General features: G+C 43.0%; 1 protein-coding gene across 24 annotated transcripts in view; it reads left to right on the top strand.

Moving 5' to 3' along the window:
• The window catches only part of MADD (MAP kinase activating death domain), a 174,555-nt gene that overhangs the window by 79,683 nt on the left and 73,438 nt on the right, over positions 1-21,434 (top strand). For 18 of the 24 annotated variants that reach the window (XM_089675779.1, XM_089675785.1, XM_089675775.1 and 15 more), the window contains 10 exons: positions 568-624; positions 2,614-2,786; positions 13,126-13,361; positions 13,458-13,614; positions 13,956-14,059; positions 15,144-15,337; positions 15,847-16,109; positions 17,147-17,295; positions 17,839-17,940; positions 20,094-20,153. In XM_089675779.1, coding sequence (XP_089531905.1) covers positions 568-624; positions 2,614-2,786; positions 13,126-13,361; positions 13,458-13,614; positions 13,956-14,059; positions 15,144-15,337; positions 15,847-16,109; positions 17,147-17,295; positions 17,839-17,940; positions 20,094-20,153 — 1,495 coding nt within the window. The remainder of the gene's footprint in view (positions 1-567; positions 625-2,613; positions 2,787-13,125; positions 13,362-13,457; positions 13,615-13,955; positions 14,060-15,143; positions 15,338-15,846; positions 16,110-17,146; positions 17,296-17,838; positions 17,941-20,093; positions 20,154-21,434) is intronic. The other 6 variants (XM_089675771.1, XM_089675792.1, XM_089675773.1 and 3 more) reach the window with 2 other exon arrangements.

Raw genomic sequence — 21,434 nt, forward strand, 5'->3', positions numbered from 1 at the left:
TCTTTTTGCTCCTCCCATCTCCTCCGATTCTGCCGTGGTCTCCCTTTCCCCCCCACCCCCTTTTTTTTTTTCTTTTTTTTTTCTCTTCACTCTCCCTATTTTTCTGGCTTTCCTTTTCTCTTTCCTCTACTTTCAATTGCCCTTTCTCTCCCTTACTCATTTCTTCTTTTTCTCTCTCCATCCATTCACTTTTCGCTCCCTTACTCTGTTGATTTTTATCTTGTGCTTTTGTATCTGTTTGTGATGCAGCTGGCTACCACAGCGTATCACAAAGCTGCTTTCTGCAAAGGAATCTACCAGTTTGGATCCTATTGCAGTGCTACTATGTTATCTTGTGAGCTGCTGTTGTATGTTTTATTTAATGCATTTTATATTCTTTATTTTTATGCTACAATTTAGAGGTTCCCACTTTTCTATCTATCCTCAATTAAGAACAAACGTGCTCTCCATTTTCTCATCTGTGCTCTGTGATTGGTAATTTATTTCCCTCCATCCTGTCTCTTCTGTGATCATGTGTCCGTCTTGTCTCTGATTGGCCGCTGGTGTTGTAATGTGACGTCCTCTCAGTGTCTGCACAGCATGTCCGTGATCACGCAGCAGCGCCTTCTCGCCTCCGATAACAAGGTTTTTTCTGTTCTTTCTTCCTATTACTAAGATTTCTCTGACCTTATTGTGTGTAGGTGTTTCCTGTGGACAAAGAGCAGATCTCTGCCTGGGCACAGTAAACCTAGATCAGAATATGCTGTTTAATCAGATCAGCATACAAGGTTTATTGACTTGTGGTTTTGTTCCAGGGGATTATCTGCATCAACTAATCCTGTGCAGTAGAAATTATAATCCTGTTCAAAATAATAGATTGCACCATTTTTTTCTTCTGGGCTTTTACGGTTCTTGCCTGTCCAGAAATATTAAGATTGTTGTAAAAGTCAGCCGCTTCTAAGTCTGTTATGTTGAGGCCTACATAATGTAGATAAATGGGCATTAGAAATATCAACATGATCTAATGCCGGCCTTGCCATTCTGAGGATTGGGACGCCTGAACCATTTCAGGTAACTCCACTTTTATCAGCTTTAGCCATAAACACATTTGACCAAATGTTTGGACTCTGGGTGAGGTGTGCCAAGGCTGGACAGGTGACAATAGCCTACTACTTGTACAGTCAGATGTGACTCTTATGCAGTCATATTTTCCATATCAGCCATTTGATATCAAAACAAATATTGATCAGTCCAAGTGGTAGTTATCACTATATACAAATGTGGGTCTTTTGGCATATTAGGCCTAAAATAAACAATACAACAAACACTTTACTCCTGTGCTAGGAAAGGACTCAGTAGACCCAATAGGAATGTTCTGGAATTTTCTGGAATATGCACTGCTTGCTGCCCTCAACAGACCGGGGTGGTCCGAATACACTGGATACAAATGGAGAAACAGAAAAAGGGCACACCGACCTAGTGCAGTGGTGGGCAACCTTTTTTTTTTCAACTGAGCCAAATCTCGCCAAAACCACGATTGAAATTTATTTTGAGAGCTACATTTTTAAAACTGAAAATTCACCCCCCCTATAGTAATTCATTCCCCATATTGTGTCAATTCACTTACCTTTGCTCCGCGCGTTCCTCTCGCCGTGTTCCCGCGCCGTTCTGGTCTTCAGGGCGGACTGTGAGAGGAGAGGAGTTCGTCACACTGCCCCGCCTACATCCTGGCTGCCCCGCCTACATCCTGACAGCTGCAGAGTCCTGACTTTTGGGGCGGCCGCCCGAGAGGAGGGAGGGGAGTGGGCGCCCGGCACACAGAAGAGCCGCATTTAAGTTTGTAAAGAGCCGCGGCTTGCCGACCACTGACCTAGTGCATTATCGTTTAAAATAATTTATTAAAGAAACAAAAATAGGTATCATACTCACAATGGACATAATAACACAAGCATGTCAAACTGAACAAGACGTATGATCCAAACAACATCTGAGTCCATACGATGGAACCCTGGATGACCAACTGGAGCCATTTGGTCATTCAGGGTTCCATCGTATGGACTCAGATGTTATTTGGATCATACGTCTTGTTCAGTTTGACATGCCTGTGTTATGTCCATTGTGAGTATGATACCTATTTTTGTTTAATAAATTATTTTAAATGATAATGCACTAGGTCGGTGCGCCCTTTTTCTGTTTCTCCATTTGTATCTAAAATAAACAATATAGCTGAAAACTGACAGTCGCCTTCAGTATGTCCACCATCATATTAACATCACTCCAAATGGTTGAGTTTAGGTCTTTTCAGTCTACTGCCAATGCTACAGTATGCAAAGACCTTTAGATAATTGTGCACTTGTAACCTTGGAGCAATAGATTGGGGGAAGGCCCATTTTCTGTTCCCGCATACCTGTGCACGAAGCCAGACCCATTAGGACATGATTTGATGAAGCTGATGCAGAGGAATATGAGTGGCCTGCACAGAGCCCTGACCTCAACCCTTCTGAATAACTTTGGGATGAATTGGAATGCTGATTGTTTGCCAGGGCTTCAATTCAGTGCTTGTATGGGTAAGCCATGCCCAGGGGGGTGATTTGAAAGCCACAGTTTACATTATTGTCTTTTTCTCCTGTGCAGGCCCTGGCTAGTATGAGCCTAAACACCCAGCCTATCCTTAACCTAGACCGATTCCATGAGAGCTCAGAGGCTGCCATGCTTCGACCCCACAGCGATGCCCAGGGTACCCCCTCCACGGAGTTTAACCCCCTTATTTATGGGAATGATGTTGACTCTGTAGACGTGGCGACACGGTAAGGCATCAGATGCTATTGTGTTAGAGCTTGTAAGGTGTTTGTTAAACCTTGGTCAGTTGTATGCTGCTATTGTAGTTCTTGCAGTGTTCAGATATGATGTTATTATAAGCTTTCCCATATGTACCACCTATTTACGCTGCTGTTTCTGTATTTGATGTTACTGTACAGTAGTTTTTCATACAGGTTCGCCTTCTTTTTGGGCCTTGTCGACATGTTTTTGTTATTTTTAAGCAGGTTTGTATTCCCAAAAAATCTATAGATATGCCATTCCCCCATGGAAGCAGGTCAATATTGTATTTTTATCTGTTTATCCCACTCCAAACCCTCTTTCATCCTTCCTTTCCAACCTACACCTTGTCTCCTTTGTATTATTGAAAGAATGACTATTAACCTAAAATAATGTCTTCAACTCTTCTGGGAAGGATGTCCACAAGGGTTAGGAGGGTGTCTATGGGAATGTTTGACTGTTCTTTCAGAAGCACATTTGTGAGGTCGGGCACTGATGTCGGACGAGAGAGGGTCTCTGCTCTATTTCATCCCAAAGGTGTTCTGTCGGGTTGAGGGCAGGACTCTGTGCAGAACAGTCAAGTTCTTCCACCCCAAACTCATCCATGTCTTTATGGACCTGGTGTGCAGTCATGTTGGAACAGGGAGGGGCCATTTCCAAACTGCCCACAAAGCATGAAATTGTCCAAAATGTCTTGGTGTGCTGACCCTTTAAGGGTTTCCTTCACTGGAACTAGGGGGACAAGCCCAACCTCTGAAAAACAACCCCACACCATAATCCCCCCTCCACCAAACTTTACACTTGGCACAATGCAGTCAGGCAAGTACCATTCTCCTGGCAACTGCCAAGGCCAGGCACGTCCATCGGATTGCCAGACAGAAGCGTGATTGGTCACTCCAGAGAAGACATCTCCGCTGCTCTAGAGTCCAGTGGCAGTGTGCTTTACACCACTGCATCCAATGCTTTGTATTGCACTTGGTGATGTAAGGCTTGGATGCAGCTGCTCAGCCGTGGAAACCCATTCCATGAAGCTCTCTACTCACTGTTGTTGTGCTAATCTGAAGGCCACACCAAGTTTGGAGGTCTTTAGCTATTGACTCTGCAGACAGTTGGTGACTTCTGCGCACTGTGTGCTTCAGCATGAGCTGACCCCGCTCTGTCATTTTACGTGACCTATCACTTTGTGGCTGAGTTGCTGTTGTTCCCAGTTGCTTCCACTTTGTTATAATCCACTAACAGTTGACCGTGGAATATTTAGTAGTGAAGAAATGTCACGGATGGAATTATTGCACAGGGGGAAACCTATCACGGGACCACGCTTGGAGTCACTGACCCATTCTTTCACCAATGTTTGTAGAAGCAGTCTGCATGCCTAGGTGATGATTTTATACACCTGTGACCATATGGAGGTGATTGGAACACCTGAATCCAATGATTTGGAGGGGGGTCCAATACTTTTGGCAATATAGTGTATATACACATGCCTTTACTTCAGAGTCGGTCTTTTGTCCTTTGGTCATGTTTTATCTGTGTTACCTCACAAGCTGACCAATATTCCTCTTATGTACTTTGTTTGCTTGTTCTTAAAGTACAGCCAGAGGCACCTTAATGTCAGTCTAAGCAATTGCCAAATCCAGTTATATGAGGCTCAAGTCTCAAAGTTTAAAAAAAAAAAACAAATCTGCTTTTATCTTCTCTGACAGAGCCAAATCTTCCCCCTTAGGTGCACACTCCCTCCCCCAGACACTGCAGCTCGCAGGGGGGGGGGAGGGTTTCAGCTGTCAATCCAGTGCTATCAATCCAGAAAGCAGTGGTTGGGATTAGGTGTGGCCATTTGCTGACTGAGAAGCTACAGACTAGTAAATCGGCAGTGACACTACTGATGGCCACACTCCCTGCAGCATATTTACATCCTACTGTATGCAACAGACACCGCCTACACAAGAGTGGCAGTTCAGGAGAAGGGGAACATTGTTCCTCCATCATGGGAAGCTCCATTAGAAGCCTTCGAACTGCAGCACATATTTTTAATGAGTGTTCATAGTTCTATTTTAATAATAAAAATATTTGAAAACAAAATTTGTATCATATTTTACTTGAGGTGATTGTAGCCGTATTAGTGCATATTTTAAGAATTTGAGCTGCCTGCAAGTTTAAGCTTTAGGCATGCACATCCAACAGATTCCACAATACAATGCAAGCTCCTCTTCAACCTCTTGAGTGGTTTATAAACATTAAAAGCTCACACAATTTGCTCTGGATTTTGGTTTCATGCCTGCTGATGTCTAAGGCTGGCCATAGATGGATTGGATTTCGAATGAAATTTCTTAGGAAGAGTCTTAATTTGTATGAAAATTATCAGAACATTCAAATGTAGCTTGAAAGATTTTGTTTGCTTTTAGCATTTGATTTTGGAATGAATGGTCTCTACCGAACAAAAAAAACATACACAATTAGAAATTCATTTGCTCATGAAAAAGTTTCCATGATCCTACTCCACTAATAGAATAATGAACATTCTAAGAATTTACTTTCAAAACTCTACCCAACTATGGCCAGATTAAGGGTAAAGCTGGGTATATATGGACCGAAAATTGCCCAATTCAGCAGGAACTGGCTGCATTTCGCTTTGTGTACTCCTTTCTGTTTTTCAGAAGCCGGTCTTATGACTGGCTTCTGTTGAAAGTGGTTCTAAAGGCTTAATGCTTTTTACCTTTATGCACTGTATGCATGACGGTAAACCTTCAGTGTGCAGCAGCCCCCCTTCCTAATACTTACCTGAGCCTGATCTCAGTCCAGTACAGGAGATTCTGCTTTCCCTTGTCTCTCTCTACTCATTGGCTGAGACGCAGCAGAGATAGCCAATGGCTCCTGCTGCTGTCAGTCACAGCCTGTGAGGATGGAGTGGGGGATGGGGCCGAGTCCAACTTTGCTGTGACTTATGGATGCAGAGCGTAAGGTTCGCTTGCCATGGGGGCACTGCTCAGGGGGGAGGAGCCAGGAGCTCCAGCGGGGGACCCAAGAAGAGTAGGATAGGGACTGCTCTGTGCAGAACCACTGTACAGAGCATGTAAGTATAACATGTAATTTAAAAGAAAAATAACTAGCCTTTAGTATCACTCGAACAGTCCTGCTGGAAAAACAGCATTTGATCAGCGCTTGCAGCCAATGGCTGCAGTGCTGGTCAGTGTATTCTGACAGCAGGGGTCCTTACTGTCAGAATACTTTAGCGCAGCGGGCGGAATCCCTGCGTTCAAATAGCTTGTGTGTCCATTGGGATCTGTGAGTTTTTGAACTTAAAAAAAACTTCCCGTGTATACCCAGCTTAACATATGACTGCAGGAAATGCCAGCCCTATAGAGATTGTAGACCGTTACAAAATCTTTATTACACACATCCTAATCCTAGTACACATTACAACAAAGTCATGTGAACTATCTAAATAAGAACAAAACAAAAATGCCAATGATGGTATGAATATTCTCGAGTGGAAGAGAAAGTTTCCACATGTGTAGCCATGTTTCAGCATAGCCACACTTTACAGCAACATACGTTCAAAGTGCCAAGGCGTTTTCGTTCATTATTGATACATTGGTCCATTCGATATACACTGCTCAAAAAAATTAAGGGAACGCTTTGAAAACACATCTGATCTCAATGGGAAAAATATCTTGCTGGATATCTATACTGATCTGGACTGGCTAATGTGTTAGAAATGTAAGGATGCCCCATTGTTTGGTGAACATTAAAATTATCAACCTACAGAGGACTGAATTCAAAGACAACCTGAAAATCAAAGTGAAAAAATGATGCAGCAGGCGAGTCCATTTTTGCTGACATTTAATTGCAGCAACTCAGAATCGTCCTCAGTAGTTTCTATGGCCCCCACGTGCTTGTATGCATGCCTGACATCGGGGCATGCTCTTAAGGAGATGACAGATGGTGTCCTGGGGTATTTCCTCCCAGATCTGGACCAGGGCATCATTGAGCTTCTGGACAGTCTGAGGCACAATCTGGCGGTGTGGGATGGACCGAAACATGATATCCCAGAGACGTTTTATTGGCTTTAGGTCAGGTGAGCGGGGGGGTATGGAATTCAATGGTACCAATTCATTCATCCTCCAGGAACTGCCTGCATACTCTCAACATGAGGCCAGGCATTGTTATACACCAGGAGGAACCCAGGACACACTACACTAGCGTAGGGTCTGACAGTGGGTCCAAGGATTTCATTCCCATACCTAATGGCAGTCAGGGTGCCGTGGTCCAGCCTGTAGAGGTCTGTGCGTCCCTCAATGGATATGCCTCCCCAAACCATCACTGACCCACCACCAAAACAGTCATGCTGAACGATGTTACAGGCAGATAATGCTCTTCATGGCTTTTGCAGACCCTTTCACGTCTGTCACATGTGCTCAGGGTAAACCTGCTCACATCTGTGAAAAGCACAGGGTGCCAGTGGCGGACCTGCCAATTCTGGTGTTCAATGGCAAATGCCAATCACGCTCTATGGTGCCAGGCAGTGAACACAGGCACATACTAGAGTATGGCGGGTCCTCAGGCCACCCTCGTGATGTCCGTTTCTGATTGTTTGGTCAGAGACATTCACACCAGTGGCCTGCTGGAGGTAATTTTGTAGGGCTCTGGCAGTGCTAATCATGTTCCTCCTTGCACAAATGAGCAGGTACCGGTCCTGCTGATGGGTTAAAGACCTTCTACAGCCCTGTCCAGCTCTCCTAGAGTAACTACCTGTCTCCAGGAATCTCCTCCATGCTCTTGAGATTGTGCTGGGGGACACAGCAATCCTTCTGGCAATTGCACGTATTGATGTGCCATCCTGGAGGAGTTAGACTGCCTGTGCAACCTCTGTAGGGTCCAGGTATCTCCTCATGCTAGCAGTAGTGACACTGACCCTAGCCAAATGCAAAACTAGTGAAAAACAGAAAAGATGAGTAAGGAAAAAAATGTCAGTGGCCTCCCCCTATAAAACCATTCCTGTTTTGGGGGTCATCTCACTGCTAAACAAACCAAAAACTGAAAATTTTTGAAAGGTTTTTTTTCTTAGTTTCTGTTATAAAATGTTGTAAATTAGTAATTTTTCTCCTTCACTGATGTGCGCTAATGAGGCGGCACTGATGGGCATTGACAGGCATCACTGGTGGGCACTGAAAGGCAGTACTCATATATGGCACTGTTAGGTGACACTGACTGGAACTGGTAGGTGGCACTGACTGGCATTGATAGTTGGCACTGAAAGGCAGCTCGGATGGGCACTGACAGGTGGCATTGATGGGGCTACACTGATCATCAGGGCACTGATGATCAGTGTACATGTCCCCTCTGAGGAATGCCAATGACCGGCTCCCCTCACGAGCTGTCCTCGTGACAGCTTGTGAGGAGAGAAATGCCGATAACCGGCATTTCCTTATTTACATGCGATCAGCTGTGATTGGATACAGCTGATCACATGACAGAGCTGAAGTCATCGGCTTTTTCCGCTGATCGGTGATCTGCGCCCAACCACGTGCCGCGCTGCGTGCCCCGGGTGCGCGCACACGCAGTGAGGTCGGTAGGACGTCATATGATTTTCTCCCAGAACAAGACAACCACTGCCCGTTCGTCATTTCCTTATATGGCGGCGGGAGGTGTTTAAAAAGCGTTCCTTTAATTTTTTTGGGGAGTGTGTATACGATCAGATTGCTACAGGGGACTACATTCCAGATGTGATGCAATATCTATTTCAGTTGTTATACTTGGAGTTCTCCTTAAAAAAAAAAAAAAAAAACCTGTTATCCTGTATACAGTAATTCTTTTATATTTAAGAAAACTAATTTCGTTGCCATCGTCTTCGAGGTCATACTTTGTTTCTCATCATGCGCAGTCTTGCTCATTAAATTTTTTTTTTACTGTACTAATTAAACGCAGATCAGTTTTTCTGATAACTGAGAAAAATTTGTCCCTTCGGAAATTGTCACCTGGACAGTCTATATCGGATCTCAAAAGCATTATACCAACAAACAGAAAAATGAATGAAGGTTCAGAATGCGGATGTTTTTGTCTGATTTTCTTTAGATCTCTTGAACACTGCAGCTTGAAATAGCTCAGTACAGCATTTTTATTTAACTGATCTAAAGTGCAGCCCATTGTTTACAAAGTGCTTGTACACACAGGTGCGTAAATGAGCGCTGTGTGTTCTTGAGTCTAACATATTCTTAACCTTATTTTCATGTAATGAGCTAAACAAATGTTCTATAAAACTCCATTTTCCAAAATGTTGACAGTTTTCTTGTTTTCATTCAGATATTGATTAAAATCTTACTTTTCAAAAGGTGTGTACTCATGCTGAGCACTGTATGTGCAAATGCGCACAATTCTGTCGCACTTTTCCAGTTTCCACCTCTACTCAAATAAAGGGATCCTTTCATTCTATCTGTCAACCTTAAAACTAAGGCTTAACACCTTATTGTCGCAAACCCAGGTCCAACAAGCTGTCCCAGAAGCCCCCTTCACAATCTCTGACCCCTCCTTGCTGTTAACGTTTAAATTTGCCAGCTTCAGGCCCAAGTAAGACAGATTTTTTGACCACCTTGCACCAACTTCAGGCACAAGGAGTGGTTGTACCAGTTCCTCCAGAAGAATGATTTCAATGTTTCTATTTAAACCGGTTCACAATCCCAAAACCAAATAGGGGCATCCACCCAGTGCTGGACTGTAGTACTTGGGTCCAAACTTGTGCAAAGCCCAAGCCAGAATCGTATTCTCTTGGGAGACAATTGCCTCCCTAATGCTTAGCTCTTGGACCCTTAGGGCCCACCGCTATTCCTATTTCGCTTCTGCATGAGGATTCTGAGCCTCATGGTGACCTCGTCTCAAGCAGTTCCCTTTGTCCAATTTCACCCCTGACCCATTTGATCCAGCATCCTAAAGCTGTGAAGCAAGCAGATCAATCCATATAACGTCCAGAGCTTCTGTCCAGTCAAGTGAAGATCTCAACAATGGTGACTCTCCAATCTTGCCCTGGGATTGGGAAAGTCTTTCCTTCACAGGAATTGGAATGTGGTAGAGACAGATGTGAGCTTTACAGACTGAGGTGGAGTTTACAACTTCCTGATTGTTCAGCGGACATGATCGGAGTCGCAACTTCCCATCAGACTTTGACTGGGTGACCTTCTAAAAGGGCGATCCAGAGTACAATCAGACATTGCTGCAGCACAGTGGCCTACATAAACCATCAAAGGGTACCAGAAGCCTAGTAGCCCTGAAAGAGACCATTTCAATATTCTCATGGGCAGAAACGTGCATTCTATCTCTGTCTTGCAGTCCCTTATTAGGACTTCTTTTTTTTTTTTTTTTTTTTTTTTGCAGGAAAATGTGCATATCTCCCACAATTTCAATGTCCTGTGTCTTGCACAAAGACCAGGTGGATTTGAGACTAAAACCGCTGTTTTCACCTAAGTTGGTTTGGTCTACTCTTTTCACCTCAATGAGGGCATTGTCCTACCTTCCCTATGTCCTGCCTCAACACATGACAGGGAAACTGCCCCACCGGGATTTGCAAGGACACAACCTTGTCCTCTGTTCACACGTTCAGATGGATGTTCAGGCCCAGGGGCGGACTGAAAACTCATGGGGCCCCCGGGCTATAGGGGATCATGGGGCCCCTCTGTCCTTGCCCAAACTCAAAAAAGCCTATGAAAAAGGTGACGGGCATCTCATGGGGCACCCTACTGACCCCGGGCCCTCGGGCGGTGCCCGAGTTTCCAAATGGTCAGTCCGCCCCTGTTCAGGCCTCAGCTGATGCAATCTTTGGCTGCACAGTACTTCAAGCTGTTATCCGAGTATTTATTCAGGTTCCTTTTAAACTCTTGTTTTTGTTGTGGACCTGTTGACAATTTTGTTAAGTTCTTGCCCACTTCTCCATTTTATTGCTTAGTTACGTCCTAAGGACTATAAATACTGGTCCTATACGGTATGATTAGGATAATAGGAATTTTGACTTGCCTGTAAATTCCTTATCTTGAAATACATTACACGAGTCCCTCTTCCCTCTGTCTTGATAACTCGAAAAAACAAAAAAAAACAAACACAAAACAAACTGGAGCTTCACAAAGTAGGCAGGGTTTTATGGGTGTGCTCTAGGGGTAAATGTTTTTGCCATTGTCCAATTGGTATATTAATTCTGGTCCGGTGTCCTCTAAAATACTCCAAGATTAAGAATTTATAAGCAAGTCAAAATTCTATTTTTCTTGCTTTTTTTCATCCTCAAAGACATTATCTCACTTTCTGTCCTCATGACACGCATGATCACAATAGGGAGTAGGGGGATTTTCTTCCTAACAAGGACACAGATTGCAGTAAAGGCTTTGGAAGTTCTAAGCCTTCCTCGCTCTATCCAGTGCAAAAACAAATAATGGCTGGAGCTCCACTTTAATGTTATTTATAACTGAGTTTCTTTAATTAGAGCTGTAAGTGTTCTAATATGCTGTGCAATCAGGGTAGCTGATTGCACTTATACTCCTTGGAGTGATTACTGCCACAGTCTCTTTAATGACATACACGGAGCTCCCAGTAGAGTTTTTTGAATCTCAAATTAAAAGACAAAGTTTTGATGAGAAACTAAATATCCACGATTAGCCTCTGAGAATATTTAATAGAAAATGAGGCTTATTTAATAAGACAAAGCCGTTTGTAGTTTGTTGTAATTCATACCAATCATCTTTTAATAATCTGATCTCTGTAAATTTAAAGCCAGTTAATTGCACAAAAAAAAAGCGTACACACACATTATATAAATATATATTACAGTGAATTAAGGCTTTTAAATTTTAATATAACCTGATGAGGCTTTTTGTATTAGGGCAAATCTAATGTATGATTATTTAAAAAAAACTCACTCTTCTCTTTTAAAAGGATTGTAATCCTTCTTTTTTTTTTCTTCTGTTTTTCATTTGTTTAATTAAAATAAAGTGGTTTATTCTTGCCTTCTCTGTACAATGGTATTGCACTGAGCGACTGCTTACCACCTCTTCTGGGGTGCCCCACTGGCTCTGTCTACTCCTCCTCTTCTACTGTGTATGCCTCCATAGCACACACTGTGACTTGTCTCCCCCTGATTTCTGCAAAGCCTGTGAGCACAGAGAGGAGAAAAGACTTGCAGCTGGGTACAGCGCTGGATAGACAGAAGACTGGGGTATAAAACCAAGAATAATAAGTGAGCGCTTTCAATGTACAAGCACCTAAAGCACACAGGAAAACCAAAATAATCCTCACATGAAAATAAAAGTGCAGCGCTAGAAAATATATAATTGTGACAATATATGAAAGTAATCAAAGAAAGTCCCAACAACGGTGACCTAGGGTAACAATGCACACTAACCAGAAGTGCACATTAAAAGTGCATTGTAGAAAAGATGGAGTTCATAGAGTAGTCATCAGCATGGGAAGGGTAGATAGATTCCCTTGGTCAGTGAAGGTCCACACGATGGTACAGAGCTGGGCAGAAGAAATCCACTAGATGATAGAAAACGATCGCTGCTCCACCAAAAGAGCACTGCTCCTCCACCATGCACAAACGATATCTGGGAGAAAAAGTGCTCCCCACTGTTTCACACTCCAGCACTGGCTCTTTCTCTCTGTATGCATCCACCAGATTTCAGACAATCATAGAAGGGGGCACTGTCTTTGAGGACCAGCATGCAGATTGTTCAGTGTTTGAGTAATGCATCCACATACTAGCAGCTGCACCCACTCAGTTTCTGTCCAATTTTTTTTAGTGTTTCCCAGTGCCTCCCAGTGTTATCTCCATGACCATGGTCACTGGCCATATTTGGGCAATGCAATACCGATCATGAAGTAGCAGTGCAATTCCTGTCCGAATCGCCCAATCCGAATCGGACAGGAATTGCACTGCTACTACATTGCACTTTTAATGTGCACTTCTGGTTAGTGTGAATTGTTACCCTAGGTCACCGTTGTTGGGACTTTCTTTGATTACTTTTCATATATTGTGTCACAATTATATATTTTCTAGCGCTGCACTTTTATTTTATTAAGAAGACTGGGGTAGTCTACAGGGGGTGGGGGGGGGGGGGGGGGTGTTGCAGTTAAATAAATAAATATAAAATTGCATTACATTTAAGCAAACCAAAAACAAAAAACCTTTTAGAGTTTGGCACCAGTGTATGCTCTTTTCTTTCTCATTTACAGACTATTTGAATCAAATACACTTAAAAAAAAAAACTCTAGTTGGCCTTTAAATGTATCTGTTATGTATAACTGTATATATGTAGTCATTCTAATCCTCTCCTTTTTTTTTCTATTTGATGGTAGGGTTGCCATGGTCCGATTCTTCAATTCTCCAAACATGTTGCATGGTTTCCAGCTGCATACTCGCACTTTGCGTCTGTTCCCCCGGCCTGTAGTGGCTTTCCAGTCCTCTTCCTTCCTTGCATCACGTCCCAAGGCTACCCCCTTTTCTGAGAAGCTGGCCAAAACGCAGGCTGTGGAGTTTTTTGGAGAATGGTCTCTCAACCCCACTAATTTTGCCTTTCAAAGGATACACAACAGTAAGCGCCTTTTAGCTCTGCTGTCAGCTGATTTTCCACCTGCTTTCCCCTTTTTCCGATTAGTCTCTCTTTCTCATTGTATCTCCTTTTCTGCAGATATGTTTGACCCAGCTTCAATTGGAGATAAGCCAAAGTGGTATGCCCACCAGCTGCAGCCCATCCATTATCGTGTGTATGATGCAAACTCCCAGCTGGCAGAAGCACTCAGTGTCCCTATAGAGAGGGATAGTGACTCAGAGCCCACTGATGACAGGTTTGCTTCATTTTGCCTTCTCTCCTTTGTGATTGTCATTTTTTTGTTTTGTCTATTCTTTGTCTTAAAGGGAATGTAATGCAAAGTGTCATTATAATGTTTTCCTAATTTTATTGGTATTACTGAAACAGTTACTTTTATAAGTGAAGTAAAAAGTATCTATTTGAAAAAAAAGAGTATAATATTCCCAGACTTCCCTCATAGGACCAAAGGTAGAAAGATATGAGGCGTCTTACTTTGCTGCTCAGTGCAGTGGCGGTGTTCATACCAAGGAACTGTCATTTGTCTATTTTGCTTTGATTTTGCAATACTTTAGTTTTACTAACAATACTGTTTTGCAGTGGCAGCGACAGTGTGGAATATGACGACTCCAGCTCTTCTTATTCTTCACTTGGTGACTTTGTCAGTGAAATGATGAAGTGTGACATCAACGGTGACACACCTAGTGAGTATTCTGATTTCTGTTTAGTAACTTAAGTGCCTTTGATTATTAAGCACTAACCTAGATCTTTTTTTTTTCTGACTATCATGATGACACTTTAAGGGTCCATGCACACTGCCTTAACCGTTTATCCGCCGCCGTATAGGTGATATACTGCTACATGGCAGCACAGGTGCTCAAAATCAAGTGTGTGTATATATACTTGATTTTGCATTTCCGGGTAGGGGGTGTGGGCACTACCCGTGCCGCCATTTGCGGCCACAGATGTCAAGCACCGGGTCCTGGACGGTGATTACCGACCATCACCGACGGGAGGGAAGACTGTTTTGTTTACAGACAGTCTTCCTCTCTGTCAGCTCGGGCACACTGCTCGGGATGGCTGTGCACAGCCATCCTGAGCAGTGTACTTACAGTGAAGCACACACACCCCCGCCCTTTAGTAAAATGCTCCCTACACACAGTTAACCCTTTGATCACCCCACGCATTAATCCCTTCCTGCCTAGTGTCAGTGCAGTCAGTGCTGTTTTTTTTTAGCACTGATCACTGTATTGGTGTCACTGGGGATGTCAGTGACACCAAGTTAGTCCTGACCCCCCCCCCCCCCCAGTGTCAGAATGCCTGCCGCATGTTCTATGACAAGGGGGCGGGGTTGAGTCCCGCTGTCTGTGTATATGGACGCAGACATAGGGGCTCAGGAGCGAGCTTGCAGACGTGCCCCCATAGGAAACCGATTCATATGGGTGCACCCGCTGACGAGGAGGAGCCAGGTGCGCAAGCGTGGGACCTGAGGAGAGGCGAATCGGGGCTGCTCTGTGCAAAACCATTGCACAAAGCAGGTAAGTAGACCTTCTGGTTTGCGTTTTCAAGAGGAGTTTTCTGGCAGAAAAAAAAGCTAAGTGTGTGTACAGAAGTGCTCGATATGAGAACTGGCTTTTTTTTTTTTTTTCTTTTAAACCCAGTGTGGATGGACCCTAAATATGATCAGTTGCTTTTAGTAGCTTAAGTTACTTAATGGTCCTCTTCATTGTACATAAAAGTTTTGGATGTAGGCTTATGAAGATTGTGGCTCTTTTGTGTTCTTCATAGATGTGGATCCACTGACACATGCTGCCCTGGGGGATGCCAGTGAGGTGGAGTTTGATGACTTTCAGGAGTACTCCGGAGATGTGGAGGAAACTGCTCCTGACAGTGAGAACTCACCTGATAACAACCAGGCACGGTCAGGCTCCAGCACCACCGCCAGCAGCAGTCCAAGTACTGTCATCCATGGAGCCAACACGGTGAGCTTAGACATCTTGTCTTTAAGCTGCATTGAGTTTGTTATGGCACTGGACTTTTTATTTTTCATAGTTTCATCATTTTAGCTGAACTATTTAGAAGTCTTAGAAGTCAAGACTTGAGATAATGTTTGTTTTTTTAATTATGTGACTGGATCAGAGTTTGACTTCTGGGGTGGCCTTATTGTGGTTAGATATTTAGTGTCTGTTGCCGTGAATGCAATCCCTTTTTCTATTTCTCCCAGTGTATGATATGGGAGCTTTCTTTTCTTCGTATTACTTTGGCTCCTGTGCTTTGGTACATAATATTTTTATGTAATTTATGCTTATTGCTTTTCAACAATTCTAGATTTTATCAAATGTAACTTGACAGCTGTGTATATGTAATGGAAGAAAGCTTGTTGTACTGTAATTTTTATCTTGTCAGTGTTTGTTTCAGTTTATCTTCTCTTAATAAATATTTTGTGTTGTGAATGATAGCACAAATTAAGTCTTTAATTTCTTCCTTTCAGCAAGAATCTGCTGATTCTGCCGAGCCGGAAGAGAAGGTTTTGGGTGTGCTGCACAATCACTTACCCACCCTGCCACCCACATTTAACCGCCTAGCAATGGAACGCCGTGAGAGTGAAGCATCTGTTGGTGGGGGTGAGGCACGAAGGCGCGAGTATGACAATCCCTATTTTGAGCCCCAGTATGGATTTCCACCAGAGGAGGAAAATGAAGAACGGGAAGAGAGCTATACACCCATGTTTAACCAGACTGTTAATGGCACCCGGTGAGAGCCACTATATCTATATTTTTTTTTCACTATTGCGAATGACAGGCTAGAGACACCCTACCTAGATGTCTCTATGTCTCTATTGGTATAAATGTCCCCCATGCCTGTCAGCGGTTAATGTGATTTGAGCTAACGATGCGCAGCTTAGACCACATTTACCGCCTTCTCTGTCTGCCACAATGATGTGACTTCCATGTGCATGCATTAGAGTGATGACACCTTGGCCTGGCCAATCAAGTGGCCAAAGATACAAAACCCGGAAGGAAGACTTGGTGAAGGTGATAGAGCCAGGGACCACATAGAGCCTTGACAATGCAGCGCTGGAGGGCTCTATGACAAACCCAAAGGGGTTTATTTACTAAAGCTGGAGAATCGGGCTCACATCTGCATAGAAACCAATCGGTGTCCAACATCAGCTTGTTCAATTAGGCTTTGTCAATACAACTTGGAAGCTAATGCAGAAGTGAGCCTGATTTTGCACACTTCAGCTGTATTATTATTATTATTCAGGATTTATGTAGCGCCAACAGTTTGCTCAGCGCTTTACAATATAACAGGAGACAATACAGTTCAATACAAGAGGGATAGGAGGGCCTGATCCTTGGAGCTTACAATCTAGGAGCTTAGCAAATAATACTCAATGTCTTTCTGTGTACTGAGCGCTCCACCTCTAACCTATGAAGGACGATCATACGTTTTCCATCAGTAGTTACAGGTAGGCCGGAAAACTTCAAGTTGAGAACATACCATGCAGTTCGCCTTTTAAGATAGTGATCTATGTAATATAAGCAAGGTTGGGGCTAAGCCCAGAGTGGCCAACCACAGGTCACAATTTTTTTTCAAATAAGTTTTCTTTCTGGGCTCATCATTCACCGTAGTCCCATAAGGAACACTGGGCTTTAGCAAATTCTTGTACAATGTAACCTGGGTTTTGTTTACCACCCCAATCCGTTTTTATGAAACGGATTACTCAAGGTTTTTTTTTTTTTCCTTTTGTGCTTCATTTATTTAGTACTCTGTGTTTTATGTGTTAGATCTCAGAAGCCTTTGCTTCGCCCTAATAGCCTGAAGCTGGCCAGCGATTCTGATGCGGAAACAGATTCTCGAGGAAGCTCCCCCACCTCAACAGTTTCCAACAATAGCAGCAATAATGAGGGCTTTGGGGGCATCATGTCCTTTGCCAGTAAGTTGTTTTTTTTTTTTTTTTCTTTTTTTCGTTTCTCCTGCAGAAATGATAAAATCCAAATTGCATGTCTTTTCTCTGTATAACTGTGGAAGATCTAAAAAAAAAAATAAAATCTAAGACATATTTGATTAAATAAAATAACAGGAACAAGTGCTCTCCCTTATTTAAAACCTGCACATGCACAGCCCTCTCTCTCTTGCTGGGAGCAAGCACTCCATGCATGAGGTGTCCTAGCACCAAGGCAGAAACGAGGAATGCTAACAGTGGGAGTTTTTCAGACAGACTTTGAGGGTGCTGCAAATGGCCCACAGGTATGGCAATTACATTAAATAACATTTTATAAAGCTGCAAGGCATTTTAACCTACTGTAGCCCCTTGACTGCATAATCAGTTTTATTCCAATATGAGCTTGGCTTTTATAGATTGTATGGAACTTTACTTTTCCTTACTCTATCCAACACTAAGAACAGGGTTCTTGTTGTAATTTGAATTTTAATAACGCAGCCTGTGCCGAGGCATAACCCTTGTCTCCTTTTCCAGGTAATCTGTATAAAAGTCATAGTAGTAGCTTCAGTCTGTCAAGTTTGACGCTTCCAAACAAGAGTGGCCGGGATAAGGCGACCCCATTTCCTAATTTTAAAGGTAAGCATTCTTTTGAGAATAGGAGAAGCATAAGGAATTAGTCTGTACCCCAGCTTGTAAGGTAAGTACCTAGGACTTTGGGTCAGGAAATGCATTGACAGGACTGTTTTCTACACTGGAAAGGTAAGTGTTCTCATCTGCAAATATGGATGTTGGAATGGTATTGGTTGTAATGTAAGTGCAGTGTTTGGGATTCTCATGTTACATTAATCATTCCATTATCTCATTTATCTCTCCCTGTTTTTTTGTAGACTTGGAGTTTGCTTACATGTGTGTAGTCAAGTGTGATCACTATTATGTTTTTTTTATTTTTTTTTTGCCACCCTTTTTCTTTTTTAAAAACTGCTGCATGCTCCGTCCACTTGGGGTCAAAGACCAGCAGAAAGTGGCAGGGGAATTGGGAAAAGGTTGGTATTGAATCTTTGTGATCTTGAGCTTTCAGAGGTCTCCAAGATCACATCCATTTTTGTGCGATAATGTGCTTGTTTTTGCCCTATGTAGGTGTGCTGTTGTGTGAAGGTTGTTTGGATCAAGTTACATGGGTCCCCATACCTGACCTCTTTGTGTGGCTTGTGTCTCTATCTGTTGTGCAGTTGTTCTCGCAGAAGAACACATAGTTATTTCTTTCTCAGCATGAAATAAAAAAGGGCCACCTGCCATGAACTGAATTTTCTTTTCAACCAATATTGTAAGGCAGGTTTTTCCAATTTCACATCTTGGGAAACCTTAAGCTATGATTTTTAGATTTCATCTGCAGAGTAACCTACTAGCAGAAGCTGGTATTGCAATGGGAACGTCCAAAGACATTGGTACCCTATGGGGATTATTTATAAAAACTGGAGAACGAATAATAAACTCAAAAATGTTACACAAAACCCAAATATTCTGTTTGGTTTTAGTTTGTCCATTGTGGATATATAAAAACATTTAAGTTCACGTTGGTTTGATTTGTATAATCTGGGACTTGTTACAGTGTTTTCCAAACACACGCAGGTATTGTAGGTACAGAATTACCATTGGCCATCTCATTTGCCATTTCATCACTTGGGAATCTGCCCCCTCGTTTAACCTTACAGGATAAGGTTTAAAATTCCAAACAGTAAGTGTCCACACCTACTCAAATATATTGAGATGTCTAGATGGGAGGTATACTATATGGCCAACATTTCTGGACCCCTGACCATCTCAGATTTTATGAGCTTTTTTGAGAGCACATTTCCAGCCCTGTTGCACGAATTAAAGCACAGAGACATCCGTCTTAGCTGATGGGCTTTAGCATACAAAGACATTTTAGACAATTCTGCATTTCCAATCTCATGGCAACACTTTGTAGAAGGCATTTTTCTGTTTCATCCTGAATGCGCCTCTGTGCATTAAGCCAGCTCCATAAAGATGTGATTTGATGAAGTTTGCGTGGAGGAACTCAAGTGGCCTGCACAGAGTTCTGACCCCCAACACTACTGCACTAGAATGCCAATTGTAGGCTAGGTCTTCTCATCCAACATCAATACCTGACCTCACAAAGGTTTTTTTTTTTTGGCTGAATAGGCACATGTTCCCCCCAGACACAACCTAAATGTTGTGGAAAGCCTTCCTTGAAGTTTGGAGGTCTTTTATAGCTACAAAAGAAGGCCAATTTCATATTAATGCCTGTGATTTTGGAATGGATTGTGCAACAAGCTCATATAGGTGCTTGGTCAGGTTTCCACAAATCTGGCTATATATTGTGTTTGGGGGCACAAATTCAGGCACAGTGTACTCCAGGTTAGGAGCTAAGCGACATATTTGGGGAACCAGTGAGCATGTTTTGGTTTAGGGAAGTAAGCACCATGGAAATGTTTGTAGGTTCCCTACCAACGTGCCTTGTGAGGTTTGTCCAGCCCTGGGGTTTGTAGTGATAAATATTGAGGACATTTTAGTTTCAGTAACTCAAGTATCGGGGTAATGAGTCCTCCTACAGATTATTACAGGGCTTGCATTGATGTGTCTAGCGCATCTTCCTGTTATGTTGTTGCTGTCTATCCTGTAGTTATCTCTGCAGAACCAGCTATTCTGTGTTAGAAAAAAATCCCTGTAGGAAATTAATCTTTTTAGGGATTCAGCTGTTTGACTGATTTGATTGGTTGCCACTAACCTTGCATTTTTCGTCCCAGTATTTGGGCTAAATACTATAATGGAGATTATTGCAGACTCCGGTCCCGCCCCTGCAGAAGGTGGGTGCCTGTAGAATGAGTTCTGCATGTGATTCCACTCCTAACATCCTCTCTACCATCCTACCATTTTGTGCTTCTCTTTGGTCACCATTTCTCACACACCGTGCCTTGTGATCTTCACTTGTTGTGGTCGTTTTATAGTTTTTGGTCACGTCCCTCTAGTCATGTGACCGCATTATCAGGCGTCCATGTTTCTTGCAGGTCATGGGTAGCCGGGATAATCCCCCACCCATGTTCTTTCTACCCTTTTTGCTCCTACTTTTTAATATTTTGGTTCTGAGTGGTGAATTTGAAATTGGCCACAACTCAGTGGGGCTCACTGATCACAATGTGTGAAGAAAGAACTGTCAGTGTTGCCCATAGTAACCTAAAGCTTTCTTTCATTCTGACAGTATGAAAGGGAAAATGCAAATCCTAACCGCATCCTGGCAACTGTTGGGAGTAAGAATTGAGAGTACTTTATTTCACAGCATGACACCAGCTCAAGTTAGTGTGTTTGTCAGAATAAACCACCTATGATAAAGCATGTGTGCTCATGTGCAGAAATCCTGCCATGTGTGGACATTTGTGCTGCTGGGCTCTGCAAGGTTCCAGATACCTGGAAGACACCGGAGGTGCAAATGCACATGTGCCAGAGCTTTTAAGATGGAGGGACGGGGGGAGGCCATTCTTTCAGCAGCGGTCTAGTTCTGCTTTAACTAGTTAATCTTTCCTGGCTGGGCATAAACCCATGGGTTTAGCTGCTGCAGCCTATTGCTGGTTTAACAGCTGAGGATTTAATCCCTTTAGTAGAGTGGGTGTCAGCATTTTTTTTCAACACTAATTGGTTGTAACAGGCATTTCAGCCAGTGCTTGTTAAAGGAGAATTTCAGGATCTCTTATATAATCTTAAAACTGCCCCCTCCCCCCAAGGCCTGTAATAATTAACCTGTGGAAGAAGAATCTGTATATCTGATTTTTCAGGCCACTCCAGTCTGGTTACATGATCTCCCGTATCAGGCAGCGTGTGCTGCAGGGGAGAGTAGAGAGTGTTTGACAACGTCCTTAATACTTTAGCAGTAATGTTGCCCATAGGCTTACTCTGGCCCATCTGGCCCATCCATTGTTGGCGGTTCCTCTTCTCCCATGAAGCTGCCGCTAGCTAACACTGAGGAGTGAAATCACATGACCAGAATGGCCTGAAAATAGGTAAGTATACAGATCTTTCTTCCATAGGTGAGTTAGCATAAATGTTAGAAGGTAGGAGGCAGCAGTTTTAATATTAGCTATGTCCCGGAATAC

This window comes from Staurois parvus, unplaced genomic scaffold (genome assembly GCF_062004578.1).
Source record: "Staurois parvus isolate SC_StPar_1 unplaced genomic scaffold, SC_StPar_1.0 ptg000159l, whole genome shotgun sequence".
Lineage (NCBI taxonomy): Eukaryota > Metazoa > Chordata > Amphibia > Anura > Ranidae > Staurois > Staurois parvus.